The 23,266-nt window shown below is 55.9% G+C and overlaps 9 protein-coding genes across 9 annotated transcripts; 3 read left to right on the forward strand and 6 right to left on the reverse strand.

Annotated features, from left to right (window-relative positions):
* Positions 1–173: 173 nt before the first annotated feature.
* On the forward strand, positions 174–2,885 carry CDEST_06404 (Putative velvet factor). The gene is made up of 3 exons (XM_062922563.1): positions 174–385; positions 563–812; positions 872–2,885. Exons 2-3 carry the CDS (start codon positions 656–658, stop codon positions 2,362–2,364), a joined length of 1,650 nt encoding a protein of 549 aa, XP_062778614.1. The 5' UTR covers positions 174–385; positions 563–655; the 3' UTR covers positions 2,365–2,885.
* Positions 2,886–3,556: 671 nt separating this feature from the next.
* CDEST_06405 (uncharacterized protein) lies at positions 3,557–5,838 on the forward strand. Its single transcript, XM_062922564.1, has one exon. The coding sequence runs from the start codon at positions 4,086–4,088 to the stop codon at positions 5,535–5,537; it is 1,452 nt and encodes a 483-aa protein (XP_062778615.1). The 5' UTR covers positions 3,557–4,085; the 3' UTR covers positions 5,538–5,838.
* Positions 5,839–7,473: 1,635 nt separating this feature from the next.
* Positions 7,474–8,526, reverse strand: CDEST_06406 (uncharacterized protein; the record flags this gene model as incomplete). Its single annotated transcript, XM_062922565.1, has 1 exon — positions 7,474–8,526. One exon carries the CDS (start codon positions 8,524–8,526, stop codon positions 7,474–7,476), a length of 1,053 nt encoding a protein of 350 aa, XP_062778616.1.
* Positions 8,527–9,815: 1,289 nt separating this feature from the next.
* Positions 9,816–11,684, reverse strand: CDEST_06407 (Putative zn(2)Cys(6) fungal-type DNA-binding domain, fungal transcription factor). The gene is made up of 5 exons (XM_062922566.1): positions 11,273–11,684; positions 11,136–11,222; positions 10,943–11,077; positions 10,379–10,886; positions 9,816–10,292 (listed from the first exon to the last, which is right to left on the reverse strand). The coding sequence occupies exons 1-5, from the start codon at positions 11,561–11,563 to the stop codon at positions 9,961–9,963; spliced, it is 1,353 nt and encodes a 450-aa protein (XP_062778617.1). The 5' UTR covers positions 11,564–11,684; the 3' UTR covers positions 9,816–9,960.
* A 690-nt stretch (positions 11,685–12,374) lies between these two features.
* Positions 12,375–13,683, reverse strand: CDEST_06408 (uncharacterized protein; the record flags this gene model as incomplete). Its single annotated transcript, XM_062922567.1, has 1 exon — positions 12,375–13,683. One exon carries the CDS (start codon positions 13,681–13,683, stop codon positions 13,246–13,248), a length of 438 nt encoding a protein of 145 aa, XP_062778618.1. The 3' UTR covers positions 12,375–13,245.
* A 5-nt stretch (positions 13,684–13,688) lies between these two features.
* CDEST_06409 (uncharacterized protein) lies at positions 13,689–13,889 on the reverse strand (the record flags this gene model as incomplete). The annotated part of the gene is made up of 1 exon (XM_062922568.1): positions 13,689–13,889. One exon carries the CDS (start codon positions 13,887–13,889, stop codon positions 13,689–13,691), a length of 201 nt encoding a protein of 66 aa, XP_062778619.1.
* Positions 13,890–16,837: 2,948 nt separating this feature from the next.
* Positions 16,838–18,768, forward strand: CDEST_06410 (Putative glycoside hydrolase superfamily, asl1-like, glycosyl hydrolase catalytic). Its single transcript, XM_062922569.1, has one exon. It carries the CDS (start codon positions 17,212–17,214, stop codon positions 18,310–18,312), a length of 1,101 nt encoding a protein of 366 aa, XP_062778620.1. The 5' UTR covers positions 16,838–17,211; the 3' UTR covers positions 18,313–18,768.
* A 1,772-nt stretch (positions 18,769–20,540) lies between these two features.
* CDEST_06411 (uncharacterized protein) lies at positions 20,541–21,224 on the reverse strand (the record flags this gene model as incomplete). The annotated part of the gene is made up of 1 exon (XM_062922570.1): positions 20,541–21,224. The coding sequence occupies one exon, from the start codon at positions 21,222–21,224 to the stop codon at positions 20,541–20,543; it is 684 nt and encodes a 227-aa protein (XP_062778621.1).
* A 1,403-nt stretch (positions 21,225–22,627) lies between these two features.
* Positions 22,628–23,080, reverse strand: CDEST_06412 (uncharacterized protein; the record flags this gene model as incomplete). The annotated part of the gene is made up of 2 exons (XM_062922571.1): positions 22,628–22,881; positions 22,933–23,080. 2 exons carry the CDS (start codon positions 23,078–23,080, stop codon positions 22,628–22,630), a joined length of 402 nt encoding a protein of 133 aa, XP_062778622.1.
* Positions 23,081–23,266: the final 186 nt, after the last annotated feature.

Genomic DNA, 23,266 nt, shown 5'->3' on the forward strand with positions numbered 1-23,266 from the left:
TCTCCCCTCATCCCTCCAAGTCGAGCCGAGCCAGTTCTCTCTCACCCCGGTCCAGCCAAGTTCCCAGCCATCAGACACCCCAAAGCCAATTGCGTTCCTTCGCTTCCCACTCTTTTGTACCCACCCTGTCCCACTCTCCCATCGCTCTCCCTCATCAAACCCCCATTCCCACCCGTCGCTCTTTCCTCTTCTCCTCCTGCTCACCAACCGCACCGAGTCGACTGTGATTAATGACAACCTACCTACCTCGCTGTCGCTGTCATCACCATCGACATCGCTGACCCTACTCTTCCAGACTTGAACCTCGACTGATTGGTTTTTTTGGAAGGAAGTGAAGGATTTGCTCTCTCTCAGAAGCGCCACCGTACCGTGCTGCTGCGTGCTGGTAAGTCGTTCACTGTTGATAGGAAAACGGCCTCGCACCCTGCGTTCCATACTGCCGGGGCAGCGCCCAGCTTGTCGGACTCTTTTTGAATTGAGGACACCGCATACATCATTGAGGTCTACTTCATATGGCGCATGAGCCACCTCAACGTCCACCCAGTTTCTAACGCTCGACCAGGCTGGTGCACGGCTACAGATTACCCAACCCCATTTACGGGAACGAATCCATCATCTACCACTATCGAACGAGTCCCCTCACCACTAGGTTGCGATGTCACCTTTAATTGCCCACCGCCCTCCGCTCGAGGCCGTAGCCGAGTCGGAGTCCTATACCGACAGGCCGACGAGAGGTGGCCCGAGGAAGTTTTATGAACTGAAGGTTCTGCAACAACCCGAGCGTGCGCGAGCATGTGGTTCTGGCCTGAAGTGTAAGAAACCTTGATGTGCCCATTGTGTGCTCTATGAGCCTTCTGACATCGATATTAAGCTGCCGCCGACCGTCGTCCTGTCGACCCACCTCCCGTTGTACAGCTGCATGTTTACGAGGGCCCCACGAGAGAAGAAGCGCGAGACATCACTTTCAGCTACAAGGCAAACTTCTTTCTGTTCGCCGAACTCTGCCCTGCTCGCCCCATGGCTCATGGGCGCGTCAATACCCCCGCTGCGGCCCTGGCTCCTGTGTTGACGGGTATGCCTGTGTCCGGGATGGCCTACCTGGACCGACCTACCGAAGCTGGCTACTTTTTGTTCCCCGACCTGTCAGTTCGTCATGAGGGACGCTACGTCCTGGTCTTTCATCTCTACGAGGATATCAAGCAAGATGAGGACCGCGATCTCGAAGGTGATTCATCCGACGAGGCCATCAATCCGAGCTTTCTGTACAGAATGGCCGTCAAGTCTGTGCCTTTCAGTGTCTTTAGCGCCAAGAAGTTCCCAGGTCTTACGGAGAGCACGAGCCTGAGCAAGACCATATCTGAGCAGGGCTGCCGTGTAAGAATCCGTCGCGACGTTCGCATGAGGAGGCGTGACGGCAAACCCACCGGAAACGAATTCGAGAACAACCCCGAGAATGAGTACAGGAACGGCAGGAGGACGCAAACCCCCGAGATACGAAGCAACGCCGAACAATACCGAGCTCGATCGTCTAGCAACAGCAGCGAACACCGCGCTGCATACCCGCCGGTCCCTGAGCGGAGGCCTTCCATTGTTGAGACGTTCCAGGCCCCGCCACCACCGCCGCCGCCCATGTCGTATGGCCCGGCACCATCAACCAACGTTCATCTGCGATTTGGATCCGATGCCTCCATTGCCCCGTACCCCCCTCACCAGTACGGACAACCTGCAGTCCAGCCGCCGCCCATTTCACCGACCACGGCTTCCTACCAGTCGAGCCAGCCTTCACCGTATCACCCAAACTCCGGTTACGTCTACTCCAGTCGGCCCAGCTCTCAGTACGCAGCGAGCAACCCGCCGCCAACACCACGCGATGCCTACGACCGACGTCCATCTGCCACGGTAATGCCGCCATCTCCTTCCGTCTATGGCTCTGCTCACGGCCCCAAGGACATGGACATGGCCAGGCGTGAGCCCGACTACAGGAGAGACTCGTTGCCCCCTCGGCAGCTGGCCCCTGTGTCAGAGGCCCCCTCACAGATGGGCACCAAGCTTCCGCCCATGCTTCCCTCTATCGAGAGGCTTACGTCGGTGCCCTCTCACTTGACAGGCCGTACTGAGCCCATTGAGGCCGCTCCTGTTTCGATGTACGACCAGTTGCCGGAGGTTGCCCGTGCAGGCGCTAAGCGTGGCTACGGAGATACGTTCGTCGAGGACACGCGTCCTCTGTTTGACAGACAACGCCAACAAGACGTCCACCACGCCAGCGCTCTTTATAATCAACGCTTCTTACCGACAGAAAACATGGAGTACAAGCGTGCTGATGGCTCATGCAAGCTTAGGCAAAACAACTCGTATTTGCCTTGAGCAGGTGTGGCACTTTTCGCGTTCTGGTAGCTTCTCTTTGGGTATTTTTTTCTTATTCTTTGGAAAGGGATATATCCGGCATCAGGCGTTCCGGGGCAACGAGGTGTACGGACGGAAGGGTCAATTGCCTACTGAACTTTTAAATCATCGGCGGCGTACCTCGCGCATTTTCTTATATTTGATCTGCGCACATTAACATTTCGACACTACCTGATCATTACGGCTGGTTTTTTTTTTTTTAGCCACGAGCGATCGGACTTCTTTCTTCCCATGTGTTATTTATCATTCCATTTCGGCAGGACGGCCTTTGTTGCTGGGGCCTTGGCACTATTCAGATTGGCCTCTAAAACGAAAGGAATGTCAGGCCCATGAAGATGTGCGTCAAATCGCAACTGTTAGTCGGCCAATGAGTAACAAGGGCAAAGGGACGTGGGACTTGGGCTAGCTTCACATGTATTTATTTCTTGCTGCTTCTGCGTAGAAAAATGGAGACGTCCAGCACTTAAGATTTGCTTGGATCAAGATGAGTGTAAGCTGAGAGAGAGGCGAATGTTTGCGAAGAACATTGTGACTAACCAGCGGCCATGGTGGTGATGGAGATGCACCGTGCTGATCGTCAGATTCCACGAAGCTTGGCTAGATGCACACAAGTGCTTCTGTGAGGGTGGTTGTACTCAACCGGGGATATCGCAACGCGGCGTGTGGAGCCTGTAGCACGGCGTCGGAGACGCAGCAGATCCGACCCCCCCCCCCCCCCCCCAAAACTATACGGCGAGGCTCTCGAACGCAATGGAACGATAGTGTTCATGGATGGATGGGATGGAGGTGAGGTGAGAATGCAATGTGATGATGGAAGGAAGGAAGGAGGAAAAGAGGTCTATACCTTACATGGCCAAAGCTCAGGCCAGTTTTTAAGGTGAGGGTGCCTTGGCGAAGAGTAGCACGCCAAGTGGGACTGACAAGGGAGAATCGCGTCCAGGTACCTACTCTAGATAGGGAGCGTAGGTACCCAGGGGGACAGGACAATTGTGGACGCGTTTTGTTTGCCCGAGCAACCAGTTCGTGCCTCTTGGAGGAGGTTCCTACCTAGAACAGTGGCGGCAACGGCAACAAGCAATAGTAGCTCCCAGCGGCCAACAGCCACCAATCAACCAATCCCTGGCCCCCTCCCCGTTCCATCGTTGCCCTTCCAATCCGTTTAGTCCAACAAGATCAACACGCCTCCAGCTCGTCACCACCACCACCACTACTTCACGTTTTCCATCCAACTTCTTCTTCACTATATCCCATATATTCCTACATCCCACCCCACTCCACATCCTTTTTCTTCTTTCATCGCCGTGTTTCGTTGCACATCGTCTTCTCCCCTCTTTCTGCAGTCGTGCAGCTGTGCAGGGAAGAAGCCTGCGACGACAGAGGTTGTTGTAAATGCACGGGTTGCGGAGCCTGTGGCAGATGTGACGGCGGAAAAGTAAACAAAACCTCTCCGGACGCTCCTGCAGCATCACGCCGGCGTCGCAACCTTCTTCTCGACTACTCGCTCATCAGGGTCTGACGCCACGTCGCGCCTCTCCCCTAATACAAATCGAAAGTAGGACGTCGGGCTTCTGAGTTGACGAACCGCCAACACCATCATCGCCATCACAAACAAATCTCTCTATACGTCGGCACACACAAACACACAAACACACACACACAGAGTATCGCGAAACACATCGACAATGCACATGGAGGATTCGCCCGCCCTGGGTCCGCTGACCTCCCACCCGATCATGGGCTCAACAGCAAATACCACATGCACCTCCAATGGCCAGCGGCCTACAGCGAAACGCGCAAACTCGGCACAGCGCGCCAACTCTCGCTTCGTCGAGGGTTCCATGAACGACCGCGCCTCAGCTGCGCCACCCATCGATTTTCTCGGCCCAGAGGACTCCTCCGAGATTGCGCGCCGTTTCCACATGGACTTTTACGTCGAGGCACCCAACGCCGGGGTCTTCTCACCGCAGAAGCCTCATCATCAACCACAACAGCAGCAGCAGCAGTACCACCAGCCGCTGCATCAGCAATCTCAGCCACTCCTGCAACAACCGACAGTCACCTACGGCGAAGTTAAGAGACCCGCCAGCTCGGCCAGCAGCCATGTGGGCAAGAAGGGCTTCTGGGGCGGCCTGCGTGAGAAGCTGAGCTTCGTCAGGGACAAGGGGGCTAAGCGCCCTCTCAGCCTGGACGGCAAGCTTCTCGCCCAAGGAGGTGGAGCTGGAGGTTTCGGCAGTGGCAACAACGGTGGCATTGGCGCGTCGGCCGCCGCGGCTACGGCAAACAACGGCGCCGGCATGCCCAGCAGAGAGGAGATCATGGCCAGCTACCAGCAGCTGATGAGAGACGGCTTCTTCGATGCGCATGCCATCCGCTCCACTCGCCAGCCACCCCCGCCGTCGATCAACCCGGCTAAGACTATCTACTCGACCAGGCCTCCCGCGGACAAGAAGTCCTTCGCCGAGCGCGTCTCGGGTCAATGGCCTCTTCCGCCGACGGAAGAGGTCCAACCGCTGCCGGACTCCCGCGACGGGAATAGAAAGCGCGGCTTCGACGACGAAGAGGACTTGTCGGCCGCCAAGAAGTTACGCAAAACGGCATCACGCATGTCCGCCGACCTCTCCATTCCCGGCCTACGCAAGCCACGGTCCCATGCGCATTCTGCCTCAGAGTCCATGCCTCCCCCGCCGCCTCCTCCCAGCTATATGCCCCCGCCTCCGCCCCCTCGAGCCGTCGGTGGTGGCATTGTCTTTATCCGCCGGTCGTTTAGTAACTCGACCCGGGCCACCAATAAACTGGCCAAGCACGCGCCCTCGTCTTCTCTTGGCCCTGTTCCCATAGACACCGACCTCACGCCCCCAAACCCGATGTACGCGGCTAGCACCCACAGCAGCATCGCCTCCAACGACTCCCGGCGGTCCTTTGCTGAGGCTGCTCGTGCGTGGACCTCGCGTGCCGCGCGCAAGGCGGCCGAGCCGCTAGGTCTGAGACCCAACTCGAACCACGGCGCGGTAATGCAGTGCGGACCCGAGCAGTTTAAGAACCGCGGTTTCGGCTGCGAAGGGGAGAATCACGTCGCCGTCGCCGTGCAAGAGCGCGAGCTGCCTGGCCGTTGGAGGGGTATGCGGTTCACTTAAGGGCAAGCGAAGTGTTTGCCGCCCTTGGTGGGACTTGTCCTGGCGGGCCGACACCATACGTTTTTCCATCACACATATGTGGCCTGCCGGGCTGGAGAGATCTGGCGTTGTTGATTGTAGTACAACGTATTCCTGGACGAGCTCACGATTTTTGACGACTTGAAATGACCTCCTTTTTTCTTTTGAGAATTCAGCATCGACCCCGCAGTACGACTTTGTTTTATTTCCTCACAACGAGCCCGACTTAAGGAGGAGCAGACGACGCGGCTTCCCCGTCCGCGGCACTGCTCACCCAGTGATTGGACGGGGGAAGCCTATCGGTGTCAGTAACCTTAAAGAACGGGCGCGAGTGTTGGATGATGGACTCGGAAAAGACGATCAATGATGTGGAAACAGAAAAAAGAACGGAGGAGGTGGTATGAGAGAACGGCAAAGGGGCCCTACACGACCGGGCCTGTGCTTCTCTGACGATTTCACGTCTTCTTGTTGAGGAAGCTTGTTCTCCTCTTTTTTTCTTCCTTTTCTTTCATGTATGTAGTGGACATTTGCGGTTCTCGTCCCACTCGTGGCATCTCTGTGGTTGCGACGTGGGTGGACGAAGAACACGGATGTCCTTTTCCTGTCATTTGCTCTGTCCGTTACTGCTCTCGAAGAGAGCCTGGGTGGCATGTGCAGCTTCATTGACCTAGATGTGTCAGTAGGGGTTGGCTGGTTGAATTGTCGTGTCTGCGTGTTGGAGTTTTCTTTCTTCGCCCCCATTCCGGAGGGTTCAACGGAATCGGGGTCTCTGGGCGAGAAGATGGTTGCTTACATCGAGAGACGGTGGGAACGCGGAATGGGCGTGTGGGTTGACTGAGTGAGATTCTAGTCGGAGATGGAGACCCAGCAAGGTACTGCTACTGGCCTCGAACGACACGAACAATATAAAGTCTAGCCTGCCGACGCGACGCGCTCCGTTTCCCTTCGTGATTGGGCTTGGGTTTGTGTGATCTGCTCGTTGACTACTCGCGGAACGGAGACCATCTAGAACCCCCTCGGGCCTTGAGCACGTGGTTCGCGATGGTTTCCCCATGGACGAGGAACACATGTCTTGAAAGAGTGAGTGTATGTCTCGAATCTCGAGGTCCGAACTCCGGAGATATGCCTCACCGATCGTGGCCGCCGCGGTTGGATACTGTTCCATTTCTAAGTCCATCTATGCATCGGCACGTCTACGACGACGAGGACCGCACTCCCCGCCGTCAACCAAATCCGCCTTGGCAAAAAAGACTCTGGAAGAAGTGCTACAGCATGCAATTGCGAGGATACCCTTCATCCAACTCATCCAAGACCCATCAACGCTCTTCTACACCACTTCGTGTCCTGGCGCCTGTGTCCTATGGTGAGAAGGGGCTACGTCTACTGCAAGAGGGATGATGGTGTTGCATCTCTAGAAGGACCGACAATAACACAATGGAGAAGATCCATGACGAAAGATTTGCGTCTAGGTCGACCGGTGTATCTATGTAATGAAAAATGACATATCTCTAGCAGGGCGTGGCCGGACTGCAGGCCGCCCAGAGTTCTCACCACCTCACACACCTCATAGACACCACCAGCACCACTACCGTTCGCACCATATCCACGGGCCCGTCCATCAGAGCATTGCATGTCTTTGCTCTCGGAAGAGTTTTACAGAACGCAATAGCTACTACCAACTTGGCATACGCAGTCTGAGAACGTACTTCCTGCAATTAGATGACGTGGGATTTTATTGGCCGAGAACACCGAGCAATATACAATGATGAAGAGAGACAGCGTGCACTTTCCGGAATGGTGAGAGATAGAATTTGAACAAGCGTCTTGCAGCAGCACAACATCTACGACCATAGGTGGCAAAGCATCAGACGTAATCCGCACAATCAGGGCCACATAATGGAGACGATCGAGACCAACCTCAGCCGCCGCTCGCTCCTCCGGCCATGATCATCACCTGCTGGATCCTCCTGCGGTCCACCTCCTTCTTCAACATGCACACACAGCTCGCGACAACGAGTACCTCGACCGCATCCCTCGCGCCGTCCTTCCGATCCGTCCACCGCGTCAAATCAACCATCAGCCTGCCCCCGTTCCCCGCCGTGCTGCGACCGGACCCCTTGGTCCTCGTCCCAGGCCCGCGCACAAACTGCGCGACCGTCGCCGCGGCTTCCTCCTGGGTCTTCTTCCCGCCCGCCACCGCGACGCTCCGCACGAGCTCGCAGACGAGGAGGTTGTCAGCGCCCTCGACGGCGGTGGCGCGTTCCCGGCTCGAGGCGTAGCGCCACTGGAAGGTCCCCAGGGGCGTCTTGAGCCGCTGTGCCCTCGTGGTGAGTGAATTGGACACGATGGGGAGGTCCAGTTCCCCATCGTTAGCCCTAACTCTGTCGTCGTCGTCGTCGTCGTCGTTGTCGTCCACCTGCATTGATTCTCTTGCCGGGGTTGCTGGGGGCCCGTGAGGGGAGACGAGCGACTGTGGAAGGCGGAAGACGGGCGGCCTGCCGGGCCCAAAGCGGTAGAGTGTAGTGCACACGGGGGTCTGGGATGCGTCGTCGCCCCGCACGAGGTGGCAGCTGTTGTCGCTGCGGGAGAAACGGAGGGAGACGTACGCCGGGAGGGACCCGGGGTCCCAGGACCCCGCTTCGACGCGGTGGACCGGGATCGGGTCCGGGCGCGTGCCGACGGGCAGCGACAGCCATTGCTTCCCCAGGGCTTCGATTTGGAAGTGCGCCGTGGGGGCGAAGGCTGCCAATGATGGCTCGCTCGAGCTGCTGGCGGTTACATCTCTTCTGCCTGTCGAGGCCCAGACCGTGGCGGCGGTAGCCGTGGCAGTCGCGTCGTCATATGTTGGCGGGAGGCTGGAAGATGATGTCGAAGGCGAGAGTTCGGCGAGCTCGACCTCTGTCACGGACGAGTACGTAGGAAGGGACGACGTACTGGGGATGTTGTGGAGTTTTTCTGCGAGGACCGGCATGATGGAGTGATGGGGCAGCTGTGCTAATCACGCAGACGTCGACTGCTGTTTCGAGGGAGGTTGTTCGATGTGCCCGTTGCTGGTGTTGCAGCGTCGCCGACCACAGCTTGATCTTGGCCGAGTGGGGGTTCGTCAAAGCTAGAAAGGGAATGGTGTTGAACCTTCCAAATGAAATGTATGGTAGGTAATGCCAAAGTTGTTTGGTGCCGTCGCAACTCAACTATCTTGACCGACGGAGCAAATGCGGGCTTTATATAGATGTATATTTTGCCTCGACGCAAGCTGAGTTCGATGGCGGAAAAGTCGACGGGTGAAGGTTGAAGCAAGAGGATGGATGAGGGAGAAGACACAGCCCCTTCACAAGCTGCGAATGCGAGGAATGCCACGTACGGAGCAAGACAAAAAGCGGCTGCACCTCGTCTGACGCCGCTTCGCACATCCTCGCCATTCGGTATTTCGTCCTCCTGGTTCTGACGAGTGCCGTCCATTCAATCGAGAGCACCACAACTCAAGGACGTCAGAGGCGCAGTAAGCTTGACATCAGGCCCGTGGGCTGGTTCGAAGGCAGCAGCAGCTTTTGGGAGAGGAAAATGGTACGTTCAGTCTCATCCATTGCCCTCCCCGCAAAGACCCCCATGCTCCGCCCAGGTTCCGCACCGTATTCCTCGCATGTCTTTGCTTCACCAGCGATTTAGTACGCAAACAGGTTCGCCAGGGAAACCGGGGGGGGGAGGGGGGCGGGAAGGGGTGTAGAGTGTGGAGGAGGAACGCCATTTTGGCAGGTATGATACGGGTGTCCGCCCCGATGGCCCCATTGGTCGACGGCCCCACACTCGGCCGCCGTATTCCTCGTTTTGCCCATCCCGGCCAATCAAATGCGCCGACCACGGAGAGGCGGTGCGCTGTGGTAACGGGGAGGGGCGGGTGGCCGGCTCGGAGGATGGATGGAGTGAGCACACCGCACTCGGTCTCGCAGCAAGGCACCCAAAAGGGTCGAGAAGTCCCGCCCCCGCGTTGGCACAGAGATCATCCGCTATTTGAGATGAGGATCGGCGAGGTCTCGTCCAGCGATCGTTGGATGGGAGCCGAAATGCTTGTCTTCTCGTCTCCCTTTCGCCGGAAATGACACGGACGGCCTGGTGGAAACTACTCGCGTTGATCAATCTGCGTAGGGCTGGACCAAGGCGGAACCCACTCCCCCGCCCTCCGAACGCATGTCTCGTTGGGGATTCGTAGGTACAATGCGGAGCAAAATGATAGCTGGCATGGAGATTGACCAACGTGCCGACTTTCCTCTTCCTCGATTTAGATCGCTACAAAACAAAGCACAGCAACTGTTCGAAAGGCTAGAAACCATCCCCGCGTCCGTCGCCGAGGACTCGAACAAATAAACCGCTGGGATGACACAACAGACCCGGACACGCACTCACAACCTCAGAATCTCTTCCCAAAGAATTCCAAATCCCGGCTCAGCTGGCTCTCCACCCACAACGGCCACTGGTTGTAGATGAGGTGCTCGTGGTCAACCTGCTTGTTGAGATACCCCAGCCAGCGAATAATGCCCAGATCGACCGTGCTCCCTTGTGACGGCGCCTTCTCGCGGCACTCGTGCTCTACGTTGGTGATGAAGGCCATGATCTGCTTCAAGGCGATCCAGTGGCTCGCCAGGAGGATCATGGTCTGGTTCCCCATGTCGATGACGCGCTGGAACTTCTCGTGCGGGAGCTGAATCCACCATCCGTAGTGCTTCGATAGGGCTTGATACGCTGATGCAGCATCGCCATCATCCATCAGTATTGCCATATCCCATGCCATAAAACGCAGCAGATGCTGGTATGTGAAAGCGACTTACCTTCCCACGACGACGAATGCAGCTTGGTCGCCATGTCCATGATAATCTCGAAATACTCAATCTCCACCACATCCCGGCAAAGCCCTCGCAGTCCGCCGATGGCCTCGACCGCGCCATCGGCCCATTCTTTCTGGATCAGCGGCAGGCCCTCCATCTTGGGCTCCAGCACGGCGTGCGAATCGTCGCCGACGAGGTTCACGAAGATGGGTTTGATGCCTTTGATCCACATCTGCGTGCCGATGATGAGGATGCCGCGGATGAAAGTCATGTACTCGGCCATGCCATCCTCGAACGTCACCGACTGGAACGTCAGCGCGAAGCAAGTCGCCACCAGCGCGTTGGCGTGCTCCGACGTCGTGCCCTTCTGACGGGGCAACTCGGCGAGGGACTTCTTGATGGCCTTTATGGCCTTGACGCGGTGTGCCATGGCAAAGCTCAAAAGGCTCGGGTCGGTGCTCATCAGATCGCAGGCGGCCATTCCGAGGATGGCGTGCATGAGAAACTCGTGCTTGTTGGAGATAAAACCTGAGCAAAATACCGTCAAGAGCAAAGGATAGAACTTACACTTTGGGACAAGCATGGAACCTCGTGCGTCCAGATGTTCTCGTTCCCCAGGGGGTGATGTGGATAACACTGCAGCATGAAGTGCTGAAAGAACCGCATGTCTTGCAGGCTGAACAGTGGCACTTGATGATGAGGCTAGAGGCCACGACTTCGACTTAGACGAGTGACCCAAAGTACGATCGTCTTGACATACCTGGTGTACGATAGCTGGGGCATTTGGATATTCGCATTTCAGTCCCGACTTGACACAATGACCGCAGGACGGATGTGTCTCTTGGCACTGCGAGCAGTCTTAGTCTAGCAGTAGATCTCATCAGCTCGGCGTCTCACCTTGATTCGCCGTCGCTTGCAGTTGAAACACCCTCTTCTACTTTTCGTGTGTCCCCTCCTCTCGAGTCGTTGCTTCTGGGCGGTGGCATTCTGTGATGGATTCTCTCCGCCATGGTTTCCATGTAGAGATGCAGATACCCCATTTGGGGGGGAATCTGAGAGCGTTTCGCTCGAATAGGCGTTCTCGTCTCCGAGAAGCAGCTCATCACCCTGAAAGAATACCCCGTAATCAAAGTCGTTATGATCCGGCGCGGCCGCGAGAAGGGGAAGCAATGGTTGAGCAGAATTCATGGTGCTGTAGGCTTTAAGAAGCTTTCCAAGATTTACAATATGATGATATCCCTCGTCAACGTGACATGAAAATTGTGCACCAACTGGAGCTACAGGAGCGTCTTGAAGCTTGACACAATAGCTTCAACGGCCAGGCTAGATCAAACCTGACGTCGCCTTCAGCTCGATGTGGGCACGCCATGCCCAAGGCAGCACAGTCACGTGTAACGCCATCAATGATTGTCATCGTCGCAGGGCGTCGGGCGATTGATGGTCCGCTACAGGTCTCAAATCCAGCCAAGCCGGGACGTCATTGGCCGCTTGGCATCCTCAGCCGCAGTTGTTTGTTGGCTTGGTGGAGGCTGCGCGCTCCAAGGCTCTCTGAGTGTGAGTTTTGCAGGCACCAGTCTCTGCTCACCGAACGGCGTCTGCGAGGGGATTGATGCAATGAACGGGGAGAATCGGGTTTGCCCGCAAATGAGGTTGGCGATGCCGGGCGTGGATCCCTTCCGGGCGCTTGGTCTCCGGATGCGTGGATGACCCCTCCCCTCCCTCCCGTTACAACCGAATGCCGAAGCTTTTGCAGTAACAACCCCCGTTTTGAAGTCAGAAATGAGACTTGGGACTCCCCCAATACCGGTGGTAAATGAAGGATACGGACGCGTCACCTAGTCGGTTGATGGGGATGGGAGGTGCAGCCAATGAGATTAACGAGAACTTCGGCAACAAGCAACTGTCTTTGGGCTATAATTTGGCCCTCAGTACATATCGCATGTCTTCCGTTGCAAGGTATCTGGACGTTCTTTACCATACGACAGGCTCCAAAGCTCCCAAATTCAGATGACAGGCCCGGTGCATGGCAAACCAGACTTTTCCCTCTTCTTACGCTCTTAGATCTGAGAGGAACACCGTGTCACGGTCACCAACGTCTTCTGTCATATTTACATACCGAATGAGCCCGTTACGCATCCACAGCCTCGGTCCGGAGTCAGACAAAGAATACTTGTCAAATCACCCGCCCTCACTCTGTTCAAGTCAGGGTGCCTCAAAGCGACATAACATACATGGATCCAAGTGACCCCTCAGGGAAGGGCTCGGATGGATGACGGCGGCTGCAGCTGACCTCGAGTGCTGTTCCATGTGGGAGTACCAGAAAGAGCATGTCGGCGCGGGGACAATGCTGAGTTATTTCGAGTCGGGGCAAAAATGGTGAAATGGCATGTAACCGTCAGCAGCCCATGGAAAGTTTTATCAATGCAGCGCCGGCAACCGTAAAGCCGTAAAGCAACGCAAGTAATGCCAAATGTTATGAGAGACAGTTACGCAGGGGGCGGGCGCGTTTCTCTGTGCCATTGTCGTTACGCATAAAACACAACCTTAACCCCGAGTTCAGATCAAGGGTTTATGCATTGGTTTGCCTTGATCATTGTTGAACCTCGAGGTCCGGTCGTTCGGGTCGTGGGCGCAATACTATCCGTGTCCAGCATTTAAACAACAATCAGGCGGATTCGGCGGGGAACGACGCTAAGCGACTGGCGGTTCCGAAAGGATTACGTACGTCGTGATGAATCGCACTACAGTAAGGGTCCGGTTACACCGTATGAATACCTACCTCTTCCAGAGCGAAGCAAAGCCCCGCGTCCTGATACTGGTTCGTCTTGCGCGGCCCAGGGGCTCTGAGTCGTGTGCCGCGGGTGTCGGCTTCAGCCTCTGCGAACACTCGAAGAGCTAATGGACCAGAATGATCTGAGCGCCCAGAACAGGTACTGGCTGCCCTGATCGAGAACAGCGGCCGGCGTGGCAGTCCCGGGTGATGGAGCCGGGTGACATTCCGAGGTTCTCGCTTCGGCGTGGCGCAGTCTTGCGTTGCCCTGGTTGTCGCATCCTAGCACATGGCTTCCTGTTCGATCAACAAGCTTTACTTTGGGTGATCCGGAGGGCTGGCCTCGTTCGGCTTTTCGTTTAGGGCAGCTGGGTAGTTCGGCGGGCAGGGAAGCGACGGGACGGACTGGGCGAGGGATGTGGGCGGCGCTGTCAGAAACGGGCCAGACAAGTGGAAGTGAAGTGCCATAATGGGCGTCATCTTCTAGGATGATGGACGGGATTTGCTGGACGTCTGCCCCGTGGCGGCGGATGCTCATTTCGCTTAGGGTTTCACAGCCGGCGCGCCCTGGGGTTCGGATTGCAGGCCCTGCTGGGTCTGACGCTGTCGAACCGCCGCGGGCTTTCTCTCTCTTGAATCGACCGACTCGTCCCCCCAGTCTCCGACTCCCGAGTTGGCCTGGGCCGGGCTAGGACCTGGGAGAGTCTGGACTGTGTGCCAGGTCGATTCGTCCAGGCGATCCATCCGGCTCCACGTAACCCGCTAAGCGGAAAGGGGCATGGACGCAAGGAAGGATGAGCAAGTCGACAGCGACGACGATAACGTGGGCCGCATACCTAAAGTGGTGAAACGGGTCTTGGTGGGCGGGCCTTGTCGTGCTCAAAACGAGCTCGCATTGGACCCGTTCTCCCATGACAATGGCATCAATGTCCCTCGGACTGCCCCAAGCGCGGGGCGGCTGCCATCCCAAGTCTGCCGTCGACTCTTTGTTCGTCTGATGCTGGCGCTGTGGGACGTGGTACAAAAAGTCAAAACTGGGCCCGCTCTGCCTGCCACCCTTGACTGACGCCTCATGGCCAGCTGGGACTGTTTGCCCAACCCAAGGGCGTTGTTACTTAGGTCAAGTGAGTGAGAGAGAACGGCACTCAGGGAAAGTGACTCGTTGACTGGCGATAGGGCTTTACTAAGGGGGGCTGCGCAAGGGCGGTTGAAGAGACGAAGGGGCTTTGCCGAGCGGTAATGTCCGGCGACGGATCTGTCTCGGGCGTCGATGATGATTGTGTTACGTCTCCGTGGTGATGGCTGACTGTGCGTGTGTGTGTGTGTGTGTGTGTGTGTGTGTGTGTGTGTGTGTGTGTGTGTGTGTGTGTGTGTGTGTACAGTAGCGCTCTCTTGTCACTGATGAGGGGGTGAGGACGGGAGCTAAGGCAATGTTGACGAGTTTCGGGCAGTGACTTGAAAACAGAGGGATTTTCTGCAGAAGAGTTACCATCGATAGCACCGCAACTAAGACGATTGGTGGAGGCACTGGCCTCCAGTAGACAGAGGGGGTTAAGGTTTCTAGCAGGTTTCCCCCCGTCTCTTCTATATGTGGCCAAGCGTCAAGTCAAGTCAAGTCAAGATCCGCGTCGAGGCTCGAATTGCACTCAGCAACGAGCCTAGTGAGTGAGCTGAACTAAAACCCAACGGTTAAAGGACGACGACACCACGAGTCGGGAGGCCACTAGGTATCAACCTCATTCTCGTTGTTTCCTGCAATGCGCCAACCAACCGCTGTTACCGTTACCGAAGCGGTGTACTTGCATGTAGTATCGACTTGCCTACCAACGACTGCCACCTGTGCTGTTCGTGTGCATACAGCCAGCCAGTGCGTACAGCATCGTCTTGCAACCGCTGGCTGGATCGGATGAGGCCCGCGGTTGAGGGGATAAGCAAGGAACGATACTTTCTTGGCGGCGTATCTTTTCGCAGCGATGACACCCAAAGGGTACGTGACAATGTCGTATCGCGATTTCCAGCAACGTATCCAGTAATGTATCCTTGGCGCCCGGTGTCTGCCCGGTGTTTCCAAGGTTGCGCCGTGGTGCCGGTTCCTGCAGCGTTTTTGCCCCCGTACCTGCATAAACCAGGGGTCGAAAATGGCGCTTTCTTGCTCCATCCGCCACCAGTTGGTGACTTCCAAGCAAACCAAGTAGCAGTCCCCCCTTTCCCCTCTTCTTGGCCGCAAGGGCCAGGCCGGCGCCGGCGGATAGAGAGGCGAAAAGGGCGAAGGGCTGCAAGCGAACGCTAAGGAGTTGTTGTTGTTGCTGTTGAGGTGTGGGTGGGCGGCAACCCATAATGATCCAGCTGCGACTGTTTGTTTCTCCCTCGTTTGGCACCAGTCAAACGGCTATTGAAATGGTATGACCAATATTGTGTGGCCGATGACCGAGAGCCAAGTAAGCCGAGACTCCCTGTATGAGAGGAACAGTGTAGAGCCAAATGGCTGGGGAAAAGGAAACGGACTGGTTGCCCCCCCTTGGCAGGTTGACTGCGGACGCGATTGAGGCGTGCTATGTCATTGTGGGTGTTTCTGATACAGATACGGATACACTGCGACAAGCTGGCAGTCGCCTGGATCCTCCGCTCCGGGCAGCAAGTCTGAGGGTCTGAGTCGGAAGAGTCGAGGAAGCCCTAGGTAATCGTCTGTCATCAGGACGCAACGCCAGCACACCATCCCCGTCATGGGGAGTGCGTCTCCTGTGTCGTCGCTCGTCCCCTCCCCCTCTGGCCCACTAAGCGAGCGCTTGGCCGCTTGCCAAAGAGTCAGGGTTAAGAAGATCCATAGTGTCCAGACCCTCCCAGGGCGATAGGAGGGTACCACAAAAAAGAAAAAGACCGGGATTAGCAGAGAAAAAGCATGGCCTGTGAAGCGCTGATCGCCCCGGAAAAAGAAAGGGAAAAAAGAAAGGACGAAAAAAAAAAACCTTGAAAATAAAGAATCGGACGAAGGAAGGGGGAAGCTGCGATGAACTGCCAAGGAGGTGATGGTTCCCACTCAGACCAGCCAGTTACCACCACCCTGCCAGCTGCGATCAAATCCCCAAGCGACAAACCGTTTGGCACGAACAATCCATCGATTAGCCTGACGACCACGACAGTGACAGTGACGGTAGGAAGGGATCCGTACCTGAAGAAGGGAACGTGTCGACACGTCTGGAAGGTGGAAGGACCCGCTCCACCTATCGTCGTTGTGACTTGTACTGGCAGGAGCAGGAGCAGGAGCAGCAGAAGCAGCCGCCACCACGACATTTCCTTTCCTGGAAAGCGCGATACCTCGTACGTCCGGCCCGCTTACCCCCTGCTTCTCCTAGTGCGCGAAGATGGGCAGGTACGGAGGGGGGCCACCGTCGTTCCTTCCTCGTGGTGAATCGCAAATCAGCCCCGTTGGCTCCAGTGTCTGCAGCCCCGACCCATTACGGACCCACAGTCCGCACCTTGTCCCGCGTCCAATCCGGCAACTGCCAACCGCACCTGCATCTGAGGTTGCTCCTTCCTCCCGGTCGACCTCACCTTCCCACCTCTTCCATATTGTTTTGTTCCACGTCCCTGGTTGATTTTGTTTCCTCCCGCCGGCAGTACCCAGTTGCTTTCCCTTCTTATACTGTCTCCTTCCCCCACACTCTTTCTATCCAGCTGTTTCTCCTTGTTCAAATCAACCGGCTTGCCTGTCCCTTCTTCGGTCAACAAAACACACTCCTTCTTCACCAACGGTCGCCAGCTTCGACCTCGCGTACAAACCCAGCTGTTGTTCATCCAATCCCACCAACAACAACTGCATCACTTTCCTTTTTCGCGTCTTTGACAGACCGAACAACCAGCAAACCCATCACTCCTTCCGTGTGTATCCAACGATATCCACTCACCCTCCTTCCAAGGCCCGGAACCTCATCTCTCCAGCCCTCTTCGACTCTTTTCAAGAAAGGAACCACCAACAGCTCTCCCATTCACAAGCAACTTGCCCTATCAAACTCACCGCAACGCATTAACGTTTGGTACCACCCATCATCTATCAACAACCGCCAAGATGTACACCAAGAAGGCTGTTTCTGTCGTCGCCTCGCTTGCCCTCGCCAAGCAGGCCCTGGGCTTCAACGCTCATCGCCACATGCATGCAGACAAGCGCGACATGAAGGTTGACATTGTCACCCACTGGGTCACTGTCACTGTAATCGAGGGCCAGTCGGTGCCTGCCAGCACTCCCACTCCCACTCCTGCTCCCCAGCCCGAGGTCCCCGAGGTCCAGTACACCCCGACCACCACTTCCACCTCCATTGTCGTGGTCCCGACCCCAACTCCCATCATTGCTGCCCCCAGCACCACCCTCCTCACTTCGGTTGCCCCCCAGGCCTCCTCTTCTCAGCCTCCCGTTGTCGAGCAGGCCAAGGTCGTTGCTGCCAGTGTCAGCTCCACTACCGGTGGCAAGCGCGGTGTCGCCTACAACGATGCCACCAAGGTCAACCCCTTCTTCTCCGGCTCTTGCAAAGAGTGCTCCTGGGCCTACAACTGGGACTCGAGCGACAACGGCCTCTCCGCCTCGGGCGTTGACTTCGTTCCCATGCTCTGGGGCCCTATCGACATCCACACTGCCCGCTGGACCCAGAACGCCGACGCCTCCATCGCCAAGGGCTCTACTCATATCCTGAGCTTCAACGAGTGCGACATGCCCTCCCAGTGCAACCTTGACGCCGGTTCCGCTGCCGCCGCTCACATCAAATACGTTAACCCCTATGCCGGCAAGGTCAAGATCGGCGCCCCCGCCATCACCAACAGCAACATTGCCGGCCAGGGTCTCGACTGGCTCAAGTCGTGGGTGTCTGCTTGCGACACCGCCGGTTGCTCCTACGACTTCTGCGTCACCCACTGGTACTCCCCTTCCGACGCCGCCTCCACCCTCTTCGACCACATCAAGTCGGTCCACGAGATCTGCAATGGCAAGCCCGTCTGGCTCACCGAGTTCGCCCCCTTTGGCACCACCGAGCAGATCACCAGCTTCGTCCAGACCAACATCCCCAAGCTGGACAGCCTCGAGTATCTTGAGCGCTACTCCTACTTCATGGCCAGCGACGGCGTTCTCAACTCGGGCTCCGGCCTTAGCGCTCTTGGCCAGGCCTATGCCTCGGCGTAAGTCGGCTGAAGCAATGATGGTCAAGTTTCGATTCTGGCACACGTTCTATTTCATGGGCGAGCAACCATGTTTATTTCGAGGCCATCGGGCTTTTGGGGTGGATATGCCTCTCTGAAAGTGGATGAACACTTTCTTTTGTTTTTCTTCTGCTGTACATACAGTTACTCTTTTTTCTTCAGGACTCTCGCTTTTCGCATTCAGGGGTGGTCACTCGCTGAATCTCTCTCCCAAATGGATGGTTTCTTCTTTTTTTTTCGAGTCGGGTTTGGCTCAAGGGATACCCGACACAAGCAATGGTGTTTGCGGACTTTTAGAAACAGGGAAAATAGGGCTCAAGGACGATCCAAACGAGATCCAAAAGGATAGACTCACGAGCTACGAATGAACACGCAATGGAATACCAGGCTGCTGAGGCCTGCTATCACATTATATAACTTTAGTGTCCCTACCCTTGAACCTGTTCCCTGCGGTGTTCACAATGCTTTGCCGGCGAAGTGTCTTAAAGGGACAACAAACAGTGTGTGTATTGACACACTAACCAAAATCACCATTACAACTTGCCCCGGAGGCTGGCTTTGCCAAAACAGACTGTGATGTTGGCCCCTGTTTCGTGTTGCTGGTCCGCGGCTTGCTGAAGGCGGGACTGGTCGGCAACTTGGGGTGTGGCCCGGAGACAATGGAACGGAAGGCGGCTCCGGCCGAGGAGCGGGTCGATGTTGACAACCCCGTGCGGCCGCCACCCATCTAGGAAGCCTTTCTTCAACCAGCCGAAGCCCTCTTCCCCCCACTCTCGGGCCGACGCCTGTTTCTCCGCACCGATTCATGGCGGTGCCACCAGCGTGTGGTCCCCGGACCGATGAAGGTTGAACGAATCGTACGCCGTGGTACGAGACGTTGTGGGCATGGCGGGTCGCAAGGTTCCGCCGGATATCACGAGCCCTGTGCGGCCGACCGGGCCGTCTCGAGGTCCTGGCCCGGTCTTGTGCTTCTCAAAGGTGTTGCGTTTTATCCCTTCCAGTCGTCTTACGATGTACGTAGGTCGACTAGTTTGCAGCGACGGCCTTGCTAGGCGAGAGGGGCTGGTGGTGCTGTTTCGTGCCCTGAGAGCTGGTCCCCTGGCTGAAAAAGAAACACACGCATTGGGAGCGATGCGCATGATTGTGCAGAAGCTGCATCATCGAGTTTTGGAAGAGCACAGTTCATTATGTCTGCGCGTCGCGATCTCGATGAAACCGGACGGTGATGCAATGTAATGCAAACGAGACGCCGCCCAAGGCAGCAATTGTTTGCGTCCCTTGGGATGATCGTTTGCGCCCATCAGAATCAGATGGAAAGAGAGAGAGAAGGGGGGGTTTATCGATCGACGGTATGATGCGCTTGCTGGGCAGCTCAAGGTGGCATGTCCGCCCGAAAAGCTTTCGTGGCGGGCAAACCTACCTAGTGGATGGGAGGGATGCTCTCGGGCGATTGCTATACAGAGTCATGAGCTCGCAGGAGGATGCTGGGAGACGGTAGTATCGATACTTGGATCAGGGCGGAAGCTCGTCTCGCACCTGGGCAGTTTGCGTCGACCTCGAGATATTTCTCACAAGCTTTTGTGTCACGGAAGTGCGTCGACCCCGTTGTCATGGCACTCGGAAAGCGCCTAGCAACCGAGCGGACGGGACTCGGGGGCATCTCGTCTCGTTTCGGAATTAGCTCCGGTTTGACCGTGGCCTGTCAACATGGCTGCAAACAACGCGGGCTGTTGTGCGTGGTGGCAGGTAGTGGACATGGAGACGGAGGCGTCCTCACGGATGGAAGTCACCGTCTTACACCGCCATTTTGGGACTTCGAGCTTGGGGCGTGTAGGTGCCGTATACGTGGTTGACATCCTTCAATGCGGCCGGCGACTTTATCCATGTCAACGTGAGGTGCGGTTGGCGGCACGAGGATATAAGGAAAGGGAATCATCCCTCCGCAGTCGCAAACGTTTCAGTTCTTGGCTTGTTTGGTACACGCGATCATCCGAGGGCGAGGAGAAAAGAAAAGAAAGAATCGTCTTGGCAGCACACAGTTGCGAGGGTACCGTGAGTGGAAAGCTGTACGTGTGAGGTGGCACGGTAGGATGGTATGGCAGGCACACGAAAGGAAGAGAGAGTAAGACCTGCTGCGATGTGCCTCGACTTTGCCATGCCCGAGGAATGGCACTTTCCCTTCTTCTTTCTCTTCCAAACGTCCGGTCTTTGTCAAAATCTGGCCAATGAAGATGCTATGATAATCCAATTGCTCGCGAGGGAACTTTCATCACCGATGAACTGGTGCCGAAACTGTGAGAACAGACGAGAGGGTGCCGACGAACTGTAGCACGAATGGAGGAGAAGACGACATCTCCTCTGTTTTCCCCTCCGATTTTGTTTTACTCGGCCGAGAGTGGCGGTGGTTGCATGCATACTATGTATGTGTGTATGAGAAAAAGACACACACACGGAGAGACGGAGTGTGTGGGTGTGTGCGACCGAGTGGAAGACAGACAGAGAAGTGGTGTGCAGGAAGATGGACAGATTACGTAGGCTAAGAGAGTTTCTGGACTCCGTGGTGGTGAAGCTACTTGGACCAACGACGAGCTGCCAATGCAGGAGGGTTGGTGGGACGGATGGCATGTTGAACAGGAAGGGAAGACGGGACAGTATGGCGGAGTCTCGTGCGAGAAGCTGGGTCGAATGATTAGTAACATGGCAAAAAAGACAAGTGATGCAAACGTCCGAGTCAAAAGTAAAAGGATTGGCGGACGGTGTTTTCGAAACGTTCTTGAGGGAGAAATGCTGCTCGCCCGCCTCACAGCTTTTCATACTGGCCTTAAGTTTCTCGGAGACACCTCCGAGGCCATTGGCGAACCGATTATCAGATGGAAGATTGAGCGGGAAATTCATTAGACTTCCACCTGCGAGAGAAATAAACGTTGGGCTAAATGTGATGTCGAAATTAGTTCGGGGGAACAGGGGGACAAGGGCGACAAGCGTCTTGAGAGCGTTTCGACGATGAAGAGGGGGACATTCTGAACTTTGCTGGGCCGATGGGGTCGGTCGGTTCGGGAAACGTTGAGGAGATCAAGTAGCGGCTCAGAAGAGGGGGGATATAGTCAAGAGCTTGTTGTGGTGAAAAGTGAAAGTGATCACGAGTCAAGGGCATGAATGAGCGTTTCTTCAACATTTGCTCCATCGGCTTGTTTCTCGAAGAGGTCGGGAGCAAAACTTTACACTCGGGTCGATATATAAGTACCTACCTACGAACAGGAGTATGTATGTAGAAGTAAATACCTGCCACACGACGGGCAAAGCGTTAGCCCCGTCTGTGGTGATTCTTGCGGGGGTTAGTAGAGGAGTAGAGGAGGGGAACGAGAGACCTAGAGAGGCGGAACAGGTGAACTGAACCGGATAATGGGTGGTTGCATGGAAGTTACCGTGACAGACATACATCGTACGTCCCCGGTCTTCACTGTCCCACGAGGGATGGATATCCCAGGTGGGGCGGAGCGGAGCCTCTTCCAAGGACCATGTGTATTGTATCTGGCAACATGGCCTGCATTCTACCGTTATCAACTTATCAGGAACAGAGCAAAGAGGGGAAAGAGGTCATGTTATAAGACAGCGACAATAGATGCACAAGCAAGAGTCCTGCCCCATGTTCTCTGCGATGTTGTTGGCATAGGGGAATGCCCAAGGGGCGGGAGGAAGGTACGCATGGTCCTTTTGAGGTGTTACCTCATTCATACGCCGTGTGAGAGGCGTCCGACCGTGTCGAGATGTTACTTTTGGATATGTCATAGTGCGCTGACCTGACGTACCGCTGTCTCCTTTTGTGGGCTGGCTTATGCTTGCCACCGCAACTGCAACTCGACCTATCTACGATGTACTTTACTTCTTGTCTACTTTCCTAACCAACGCCCGGCGTCTCCATTGCCCTTCTTCTGTGCATATCCGGACCGATGTGCTAGAACGATTGCGGAGGCAAAAGTTCCCAAGCTTCACATAGTTGTTTGCCGGGCTCATTGGGCGGGCTTGCTTTCTTCCAGCCCTACCCCTCCTCCTGCTTCGGCTAGGAAGCACGATCGTGCATCGTCAGGTGTCTGTCTATAGAAATTTCCAACTAGCCGCATGCAAGTATGTGTTCAGCACCACGGCATGTGAGTTGTATTACAACTGATGGCGGCGCAGAGCTTCGTCGACCATCCTAGCCGCTTACATCCATGCTTCAATAATACTTATCCTGGAAGTTTGTCTCGTCAAGTCCGACCATTTTCCGCGTGATGTTCCCTGTGTTTACCTCGTCTGGGTTACCTTCTTCGTGATACTGCATGTGTAAAGTACATACACAAAGAACAGGGCACCTGCTCCGCGCCATTCATTGCGGCTCCCAACCCATACTCCCGTCCTTGGGTCTTTCGTTTCTCGGTACAGCCGTCGTGTTCAAGTGGTCCATATATAGCTGACTCCGCTACAGTAGTCGCACTACGGCAATAACATGAACAGAAGACGAGAGACGGGGCCAGAGGGGGATCTTGGGTTCTCCATTGTGATAATTGTATTTCTGACCCGAAACCCCTTGTGAGAGGCGGTCACGGAAGGGCAGAACCTCGACCTCTCGACATTTTGACCAAGAAACCGCCCCAAGTATGGTTGCAACACACACGCCAGGGCTCTGAATGAAGACAGATCAGCATTTGCGGGCACGGCAGCAGAAGGACCGAAGGAAACGCCAAAGGGGAGGGAGGATTCGTGCGCGCCATGTTGGAAACGGCTCAGCGCCCCTCCCAATGAGACGCCAATGCGTTCAATTCTGTCAGTGTCACCCACGTCACACAGACACAGCACGTCCCGTCTTTCCTCTTCCTTTCCCCTCTTGTGTTGGGGGATGTGGGGGATACAAAGAGACCTCCTGCCAAGACCGCGAAACGTGAAATATGGGTGTCTGT

The sequence above is a fragment of the Colletotrichum destructivum genome, chromosome 4 (genome assembly GCF_034447905.1).
Source record: "Colletotrichum destructivum chromosome 4, complete sequence".
NCBI classification, from domain to species: domain Eukaryota; kingdom Fungi; phylum Ascomycota; class Sordariomycetes; order Glomerellales; family Glomerellaceae; genus Colletotrichum; species Colletotrichum destructivum.

What these genes read in the sequence shown, in the direction of transcription:
- CDEST_06404 (XM_062922563.1), top strand. Translation starts at nt 656, where the DNA reads ATGTCACCTTTAATTGCCCACCGCCCTCCGCTCGAGGCCGTAGCCGAG. An exon ending in ATGTGGTTCTGGCCTGAAGT is followed by an intron (nt 813 to 871) that starts GTAAGAAACCTT and finishes ATCGATATTAAG; the next exon opens with CTGCCGCCGACCGTCGTCCT.
- CDEST_06405 (XM_062922564.1), top strand. Translation starts at nt 4,086, where the DNA reads ATGCACATGGAGGATTCGCCCGCCCTGGGTCCGCTGACCTCCCACCCG.
- CDEST_06407 (XM_062922566.1), bottom strand. Translation starts at nt 11,563, where the DNA reads ATGAATTCTGCTCAACCATTGCTTCCCCTTCTCGCGGCCGCGCCGGAT. An exon ending in TTCCATGCTTGTCCCAAAGT is followed by an intron (nt 10,887 to 10,942) that starts GTAAGTTCTATC and finishes ATCTCCAACAAG; the next exon opens with CACGAGTTTCTCATGCACGC. An exon ending in GCATTCGTCGTCGTGGGAAG is followed by an intron (nt 10,293 to 10,378) that starts GTAAGTCGCTTT and finishes ATGCTGCATCAG; the next exon opens with CGTATCAAGCCCTATCGAAG.
- CDEST_06410 (XM_062922569.1), top strand. Translation starts at nt 17,212, where the DNA reads ATGTACACCAAGAAGGCTGTTTCTGTCGTCGCCTCGCTTGCCCTCGCC.